Source organism: Carassius carassius, chromosome 8 (genome assembly GCF_963082965.1).
Source record: "Carassius carassius chromosome 8, fCarCar2.1, whole genome shotgun sequence".
Taxonomy (NCBI): Eukaryota; Metazoa; Chordata; class Actinopteri; order Cypriniformes; family Cyprinidae; genus Carassius; species Carassius carassius.
In genome coordinates this window covers 13899642-13908568 of record NC_081762.1, presented here as the reverse complement: position 1 = coordinate 13908568, position 8927 = coordinate 13899642, and the positions used below count along the sequence as shown (strand labels likewise).

At 40.0% G+C, this 8927-nt stretch overlaps 1 protein-coding gene and 2 long non-coding RNA genes across 3 annotated transcripts; 1 reads left to right on the top strand and 2 right to left on the bottom strand.

The window, feature by feature from the left end:
* Window positions 1–3805, bottom strand: LOC132145335 (kelch-like protein 31). The gene is made up of 5 exons (XM_059556259.1): window positions 3309–3805; window positions 2614–2960; window positions 2076–2375; window positions 1616–1791; window positions 1–1306 (listed from the first exon to the last, which is right to left on the bottom strand). The coding sequence occupies exons 1-5, from the start codon at window positions 3721–3723 to the stop codon at window positions 550–552; spliced, it is 1995 nt and encodes a 664-aa protein (XP_059412242.1). The 5' UTR covers window positions 3724–3805; the 3' UTR covers window positions 1–549.
* A 27-nt stretch (window positions 3806–3832) lies between these two features.
* LOC132145333 (uncharacterized) lies at window positions 3833–8926 on the bottom strand. The gene is made up of 3 exons (XR_009434457.1): window positions 8910–8926; window positions 6462–6606; window positions 3833–4010 (listed from the first exon to the last, which is right to left on the bottom strand). It is a non-coding gene; the product is annotated as an uncharacterized LOC132145333 (long non-coding RNA).
* On the top strand, window positions 3897–5057 carry LOC132145334 (uncharacterized). Its single transcript, XR_009434458.1, has 3 exons — window positions 3897–4036; window positions 4128–4691; window positions 4743–5057. It is a non-coding gene; the product is annotated as an uncharacterized LOC132145334 (long non-coding RNA).
* Window position 8927: the final 1 nt, after the last annotated feature.

Below are 8927 nucleotides of genomic sequence, written 5' to 3'. Positions count from 1 at the left end.
TCTTAGACCTTTACAAAGATATATAGTTTGTCATGATTTAGATTAGGATTTAATTGTAATATAGTAAAGTAAACATAAATAATAAAGCAAAAAACAATAAATAATGTGAGAAATAAATAAACTGATAAGGCTTAATTCAGTACTACTGAATTAAAATGGTGATAATCCCATTATAGTTATTTTTTTTAATAGAACTGTATGGCTCAGTATCTAAAACTCATTCACAGAAACTAAGCAGATACCTCACTAAATTCCTCCCACTGCAGAGGCTCTTGTGAAATGCACCTGTTAACATTCTTTATAAGTGGGCCCTAGGTAGTACCTTTTCTTTGAACTCGCTGTGTACCTAATGTATTTTTGGAGTTTTAAGAGCAAGGCTTAAAAACAAAGACTTCTGTGCTTTTCCCTTCATGTTGTTATTCTCTACATTCTATTCTAAATTTCCATTTCACCTACACATCTCTCTTTCTTGCTGTATTTTTCTACACTCAACATTCTCCTTTCACCCTGTCTCTTTCTTGATCTTTGTCTTTCACCAGCTTTTCTTTCTCATGCAGTGTTATGCTGTGTCACACTGCTCTGATTTTCATGGGAAGGTGTGTTCCGGTGTCTGCGTGTTGTGTGGCGTGGGGGCAAGGGAAGGGCACAACAGGACACTCCCACTATGGGTTCTGGCAGGTCTTCAGCTGTTGACCAGCTGTCAGTGCCTGGGTCATAGCGTTGGACTGCTGACTTATAACGTTTCTCTGCTTCATTCCATCCTCCTAGCAGGTATAGGTGATTTCCCAGTGGAGACATACCAGCTGTGCTTACTCCCAGTGGCAGGTTAGCAGCTCTGGTCCACTCCTTGTTCTCAGGGTTGAAGACTTCCATGGTCATCACATCAATGCGGACTCCACCGGGACCAAGCTGGCTACCTCCTACCACGTACACCTTGCCACCTACTGTTGCAGAGCAGTGCCAGCCACGAGGTGTTTCCAACTCTCCCTGCTCGCTCCAAGTGTTGCTGTCAATGCTATAACTCATGACAGAGCGAGAGTAAGCGCAGTTAACATACCCCCCAGTCACCAAGATGTCTCCCGTTGGAAGGACAGCACTGGCATGGCAGCATCGTGGCATATCCATTGGCGTACGGAGTTGCCAGGTGTTGGAAGAGGGCTGGTAGCTCTCAAGGGTGGCCAAGAGGCCATCAGTGTTGCGGCCACCAATGGCATACAGCCGCCCACCAGTGGCCACCAAACTGAAATGGGTACGTCGTTGGCGCATGCTGGTAAGATGTAGCCAAGTGTTGAAGCGAGGATCGTATCTGAGGTTCAGAAGGTAATGCGGTCAAATCTGTGTACTAGATTTTAGACTAAGGGTGTCCAATCGTGTTCCTGGAGGGCTACCTTCTTGCAGAGTGGCAACCTACCTGGAAGTACCTAGTAATACTTAAGCTTAAGCTTGAACACTTGAACACTTAAGCTTGAACCTTGATTAACTAGTTCAGTTGTGTTTAATCAGGTTTCAGACTAACCTCCACAGGAAGGTGGGACACCAGGAGCAAGATTGGATCACCACAGTTTTTTTGATAGGGTCTACTGATGACTAAATTATTTGTGATAACATAGCCTACCTGCTAAGAGTGCCAACAGCATGTTTAGCCTGGTTTCGGGCATCATTCTGATCTTCTCCTCCTGCCACATACAGGAATCCATCCATCACAGCCACACACTGGTTGAAACTCTTGGCTGGCAGCTGAGTAAGATGACGCCATGTAGCCGTTCCCTCTCGTGGATCTCTCCAAAGCACCTATGCACAGTAAAACAAGTGAGCAATCAAAAGAAATAAAAAATGAATTTCATTATTTGGACAGTGCAGGGAGTTTAGTCTTGCTCCTGAAGGACCACATTCTTGCAGAGTTTGACTCCAACCCTAATTCAGGAACACCTTAGCTAAGGTATTTAGGATTACTAGAAGCTTATAGGCTGGTGTATTGGAGCAGGGCAGAGGTTAACTCTGCTGAAAGGTGCTTTTCCAGGAGTAGAACTGGAAACCAATAACATATGTCATAGACTTTGTCCAAAGGTCTGTACCTCTCGACTTAGGGCACGCTCAGTTAGTGACGGACGACCCCCAATGGTTAGAAGAGCATTCTGGCTTCCGCGGGCCTTTGTGCGCCGTGATTGCAATGTGTTCTGCTGGTAGGGCAGCAGATGGTAGTTCATGGCATCCACCAGAAGACGGTGGCACTGAGGATCTAGCATCATGCGTGCCACTGGCTGGATCTCACTAACCAGCGCACTCGCAGGGATGGTCTCAAAGCGCACGTGAGACAGCAGTTCTGCAGCATGTTCCTGCCTCTTTGGGTCAAAGTCTATCCACTTCATTGCAATCTAGGTTCCAAGAAAATTTAAAATTAGTGGTCCAAGTTTAGTATCTAATTCAGTCTACTTTATAAATAGTATACATATTAATACCCTTCTCACGGTTCTAGCTATATCTCTTTTTACAAGTATGTGCTGTGTTTGCTGACATGTTTAGCTTTTTTGGTCTATTTATAAAAAGATTTTCCTTAGCTTTTGCGATACCCCTATTCCTCTTGCCCTTTCATCCATCTTTCTGTACACTGACCTGAAAGGTGGTGACCTCTGAAGGAAGAGATAGGTTGTCATCTTGCAGGAAAGATGTGATCTGCTCCAGGGTGAGTTGGTTGAATTGGGTTGTCTCAGAAAACTGGGTAAAATTCTCCAGAATGTAGCGCCGTGCCGCCTCTCGAACAGGCATCAGGCCATATGCAGCGCCGATGTTCCACACATACACACAAGTGTGCACATTCAGTTCGGACATCAGGAAGTCCATGCACATCTGGAGCAGATGAGGGATTTGTAAGGTGCTGGCTGCAGACACAGTGCAGCCAATGGTGTACAGGGACATGTGTACACGGCCCAGGTAAGCAAAAGTAATCACATTGGCAAGTCCTGAGGATAAATATAATACATACAGTATATGTTATGGTGTTTTAATATGTATGACTTAGCCATAATGTCAGACATGATTCCAGTTCAACTCAAAATACTGGGAAACTCTAACAAATGCAGCTAGGTCTCCAAGCCTGCTCCAGGAGACATACTGTCCTACAAATTTTAGTTCTAAGCTGCTCCAAACCACCTGCCTGGTTGGTTCTGATCTTGAATCAGATTCAGAATGGTCCTGAATGGTTGATTCAGGTGTGCTTGATGAGAGTTAGCGCTAACCTCTGCAGGACAGTGAGTCTCTAGCTGCACAAGTGAAAATCTCTGAGCTAGGTTTTATATTTTAAGGCTTACCGAGAGGGGAGAGGGTCGGGAGTTCCAGTCGTTTCAGTCCAGGGTCCTTGGCCAGGACTTCACGAAGATACTGGCTGACTGAGGAAATTACTAGCTTGTGGACATCAAATGCCTTGGTTTTGCAGGCCATTTCCATATCAGTGAGGAATCGTTCCTGTCTCATGCGACTCAGCTCCTCCAGCAGAGCCGATCCATGTAGGGGGCGGGTGAGCTCACTGCCCAGGCCAAAACCTCTCTCCCCAGGTCGAATCACAGGGGGTGGAAAGGGCACCCCATTGAGCCGATTCAGCTGCTGAACATTAAGAGGAACCTCCAGCTTCTTAACACCGGGCTCTGGGACAACCACACCACTCTCAACTGTTGTTGGTTCAGAAATGGACTTCTTAGGGCGTTGTGACTTCTTCTTGGGAGCCATTGAGATGTGTAGGCTGGTTAGATGATAGCTTTTTATCAGTCAGGTCAACAGATTTTCAAACTGATTCTGAGCTGACAGTCACAATGACCCAATAACACTTGAACAGATTAACTTGTTTTTTTTTCTTTCTTTAAAGGTTTTTACTGACAGAATGATTTTGAAGCTGTTAAATTTTTACTTTATCTCAAGACCACTGATTAACCAAGATGATATATGGACAGACAGACGCACTACACTTCCAAACTAAAAGTGGAGAAGAGCAATTGATCCGTGTCAGTGCACACCACCTGAAAAGAAACACAGTTAACATATAGTAAGTAAAAGTTCAATAAATATCATATGCCTTACAATATCATGGTCAGCATGGATGGGTTTACACTTGATCTCATCTTCCTCTTTTACAGTGGGAGGATACAAGGTTGATTGACAGGTGCATGTGGCCTCGTAAGGGAGTTTCAAAAATGGATTGCCACTGATCACGGTTATAATTTATTATAAGCAAGCTGAGTAGTTTACAAGTAACATGCAGATTTTTGTATTCCAAATTGAAAGAAAATTGTTAAATATATTCCATGTAGTCTCTCTGTTGATATAAGTGCATGAAAACCTTATGTATAATATTTTTCAAAAAGTTTATTTTTCATTTCATAGATGATGGTGTATAGCAGGGCATATTGCAGGACACTATATGTAGTTTTGTTACAAAATTTTATAAAGGATGTAATGTACATTTGCAGTGACATCTGAGTCTTATTATAGGACTCAGTATGTCTCAGAATGTGTGTTTATTCTTATATCAGCAATCCCCTCCCATTTGGCAGTTATTATAGTTAAATATACATGCACACTACCAGACTCAAATATTTAGCCACATAGTTTATTACAGATCACAGCAAATACCGTACATAAGCAGAATTATTACTTTTGCACAGGTTGCTTGTAATCAGCTCATTGAAAATATGTGTATCGTTTCAGAGAGGAGACTGTTCTGTTATGCTTGCAAAACCAAAACAAAGCAGACCAATCTAAGACAAACAAGCATGATTGGACTGTGATAGACAGGTGTGCTTACATCTCTTCTAAAAACATTAGCCCACATAGGAAGAATGTCAGGGGCTGTGCTGCTTTAATTACCCTCACACTCTCATCATTCCCTTCCTGCCCCCTCTCTCACCCCCATCTCACCTTAAAATCTGTGCCACAACACAAAATTTTATTAGCATTCTCAAAAACAGATGCAGTTGTTTTCAATCAAGCGGAAATGCATGGATGACTCAGTCTTGCAAAGTGAATCCGCCCATTTACCATGACAACCTTTTTCACCAGGGACATAGATACACAAAGGGCTGTTGCTTGAGTGTTATCAACAGGTGTTCAAAATATGAAGGGTCTCATTTAAAAAGAAAAAAGAATAACAGCATCAAAAGCAATTATTATATGATTTACTTTTTGTTTTGCTAAGGCTAAAATGTTACAAAAATCTACCTTTTTGTAGTATAACATTTTAGTACTTATTTCCATCTCCACAGTTGTGTTTTTTTCCTAGTCAGAGTATTTTTTATTCCTATAGGGTGTCCCTAATATGGCAAGATTTACCATACATGAATACGGAACATAATAGTATATTAGCATTATAAAACAGAGGATTTTGATGCATTAAGTATTAATACAAGCTATATTGCTTTCTTGATGACACATTAGATACATAAGTTATATGTCGCCTGCCATGCTTTTGTGACAGTTACTATCATTACACCATGGCAGCTGCTGGCCCTGCATGGGCTATGACATGCCCACACAAAACCACAGCACATTTACAGCTATTTACAGCACAGAGAGGGCATGTAGGGGAAGAAATCAATGACTGATTTAATTTTCAGGTTAACAGTTGTTTGAGGAAAGTTTCAGTAATGATCATACAACCATCTGACACAGAAAGCTCAAGGAAAGTCATCCGGTGATCCTTTCAGGTTAACTAAAAAAAACAATAGATTAATAGATTAATGTTATTTTATCTGATGCTCTAAAGAGGATTTCACAACACTCAATATGAAAAGGTAAGAGGTAAGCAGGGAGACAAGGAAATGTCTATACTTTTAAATGAAAAAGATAATTAGAAAGGATGAGAGGGTAAGATGAAATGGGAAAGAAGCAGCTGGTACACACGTCATTCCTAAAAGCTGAAGGCCGGGCTGTCTGTCTTCAGTGTAAAATGCTGTAGTGTCGTGGAAAGTCTGACTGAATATATGCTTGCCAACCTCCACCGAGCTCCTCGCTCTGCTTGTTATTTATAGACATTGAGAAACCACCCTCATGTCATTCTCTGTCTCTGAATCTGAAAGGGGTCTGTTTAAATTTAGACCACCCCACTACAGTGGGATGCCACTGATAAGAAATTCTATGAGTCTGTATTTGGATTGTGAGATGTCAGAGATGCATATCCAAAGTGATGTTTAGTTTTCAATAAACTCACATAAATTGAAGCAAGTCTGTATGAAGTAAGCATGTCTTATGATTCAGGCTTGTTGTAAATCCTTGTTCTAAATTACATGGAGACATGATGAATCTAATTCATGCATTAAAAGTGTAAGCAATGTTCTGTTGCTTTTAAAACATTAACGTCAATGTTCTGTTGCTTTTTAAAACATTCACATATCAGTGTCTAATTTAATGTAAATGTATTATTATGTCTTTATGCATTCATCAAAAGCAAAAGAAGCACTGTCAGAATGTTTTACCTCTACTTTACAGCTCCCTTCCACTCTTCTTAGTCCTTCCTTGTTCTTCTTTTATTCGTTCTCTTAGTTCTTGAATCCACACTGTTTTCTTTCTCTTTTTGGTAATCTGTCTCTCTCACTGTCTGTCTGTCTGTCAGTCAGAGCTCTGTTGGCACCAGGAGTTAGTGGAAAAGATGAACCAACCACAGCTCTGCAACACAATCCTACCAATCCTCAACCCCACCTACATAATCTTCTCCATATACAGCCATACCCCCCCCCCCCCAAAAAAAACACTGTCCATATCCAGCTTGTCCTCCTAACACCAACCTGATAGGGCACACAGAGGCAGCGTTATTCTGTCAGCCAAAACAAGATTACAAGATTAGGGGTATAACTGCCCTAGACACCATCCATAGACAGATTGCATAATTCAATGGCAGATTAGTATATATATATATATATATATATATATATATATATATATATATATATATATATATATATATATATATATATATATATATATATATATATATATACACACACAAACTCACCTAAAGGATTGTTAGGAACATCTGTTCAGTTGCTCATTAATGCAATTATCTAATCAACCAATCACATGACAGTTGCTTCAATGCATTTAGGGGTGTAGTCCTGGTCAAGACAATCTCCTGAACAACAAAATGAATGTCATAATGGGAAAGAAAGGTGATTTAAGCAATTTTGAGCGTGGCATGGTTGTTGGTGCCAGACGGGCCGGTCTGAGTATTTCACAATCTGCTCAGTTACTGGGATTTTCACGCACAACCATTTCTAGGGTTTACAAAGAATGGTGTGAAAAGGGAAAAACATCCAGTAGTTGTGGGCGAAAAAGCCTTGTTGATGCTAGAGGTCAGAGGAGAATGGGCCGACTGATTCAAGCTGATAGAAGAGCAACTTTGACTGAAATAACCACTCGTTACAACCGAGGTATGCAGCAAAGCATTTGTGAAGCCACAACACGCACAACCTTGAGGCGGATTGGCTACAACAGCAGAAGACCCCACCGGGTACCACTCATCTCCACTACAAATAGGAAAAAGAGGCTACAATTTGCACGAGCTCACCAAAATTGGACAGTTGAAGACTGGAAATATTTTGCCTGGTCTGATAAGTCTCGATTTCTGTTGAGACATTCAGATGGTAGAGTCAGAATTTGGCGTAAACAGAATGAGAACATGGATCCATCATGGCTTGTTACCACTGTGCAGGCTGCTGGTGGTGGTATAATGGTGTGGGGGATGTTTTCTTGACACACTTTAGGCCCCTTAGTGCCAATTGGGCATCGTTTAAATGCCACGGCCTACCTCAGCATTGTTTCTGACCATGACCACCATGTACCCATCCTCTGATGGCTACTTCTAGCAGGATAATGCACCATGTCACAAAGCTCGAATCATTTCATATTGGTTTCTTGAATATGACAATGAGTTTACTGGACTAAAACGGCCCCCACAGTCACCAGATCTCAACCCAATAGAGCATCTTTGGGATGTGGTGGAACGGGAGCTTCGTGCCCTAGATGTGCATCCCACAAATTTCCATAAACTGCAAAATGTTATCCTATCAATATGGGCCAACATGCTTTCAGCACCTGGTTGAATCAATGCCACGTAGAATTAAGTCAAGTCAAGTCACCTTTATTTATATAGCGCTTTAAACAAAATACATTGCGTCAAAGCAACTGAACAACATTCATTAGGAAAACAGTGTGTCAATAATGCAAAATGATAGTTAAAGGCAGTTCATCATTGAATTCAGTGATGTCATCTCTGTTCAGTTTAAACAGTGTCTGTGCATTTATTTGCATTCAAGTCAAAGATATCGCTGTAGATTAAGAAAAAAACCTTGGGAGAAACCAGGTTCAGTTGGAGGGCCAGTTCTCCTCTGACCAGACGAAACCAGTAGTTCAATTCCAGGCTGCAGCAAATTCAGATTGTGCAGAAAAATCATCTGTTTCCTGTGATCTTGTCCTGGTGGTCGTCTGAGACAAGGTCTTTAAGGCAGTTCCGAAGGTGAAAGGGGGTCAAACACAATATTAGTATGGTGTTCCTAATAATCCTTTAGTTGAGTGTGTATATATATATACATATATGTATGTATATAAATAAATAAATAAATATATATATATATATATATATATATATATATATATATATATATATATATATATATACATATATACATACATACATATATACATACATACATATATATATATATATATATATACATACATATATATATATATATATATATATATATATATATATATATATATATATATATATATATATATATATATATATATATATATATATATATATATATATATATATATATATATATATATATATATATATATATAAAACTGGGTACATAAATATAATGATAAACAATAAATATATGAATACATCATGACCTCACCAAGTGATAAGGATGACT

Bases quoted from the DNA above. Each gene is read 5' to 3' on its own strand.
- LOC132145335 (XM_059556259.1), bottom strand. From the start codon at position 3,723: ATGGCTCCCAAGAAGAAGTCACAACGCCCTAAGAAGTCCATTTCTGAA. The intron at 2,376-2,613 runs GTCAGTGTACAG...CTTGGAACCTAG, and splicing joins CAGAGGTCACCACCTTTCAG to ATTGCAATGAAGTGGATAGA. The intron at 1,307-1,615 runs GTAGGCTATGTT...TCTGAACCTCAG, and splicing joins GCTGTTGGCACTCTTAGCAG to ATACGATCCTCGCTTCAACA.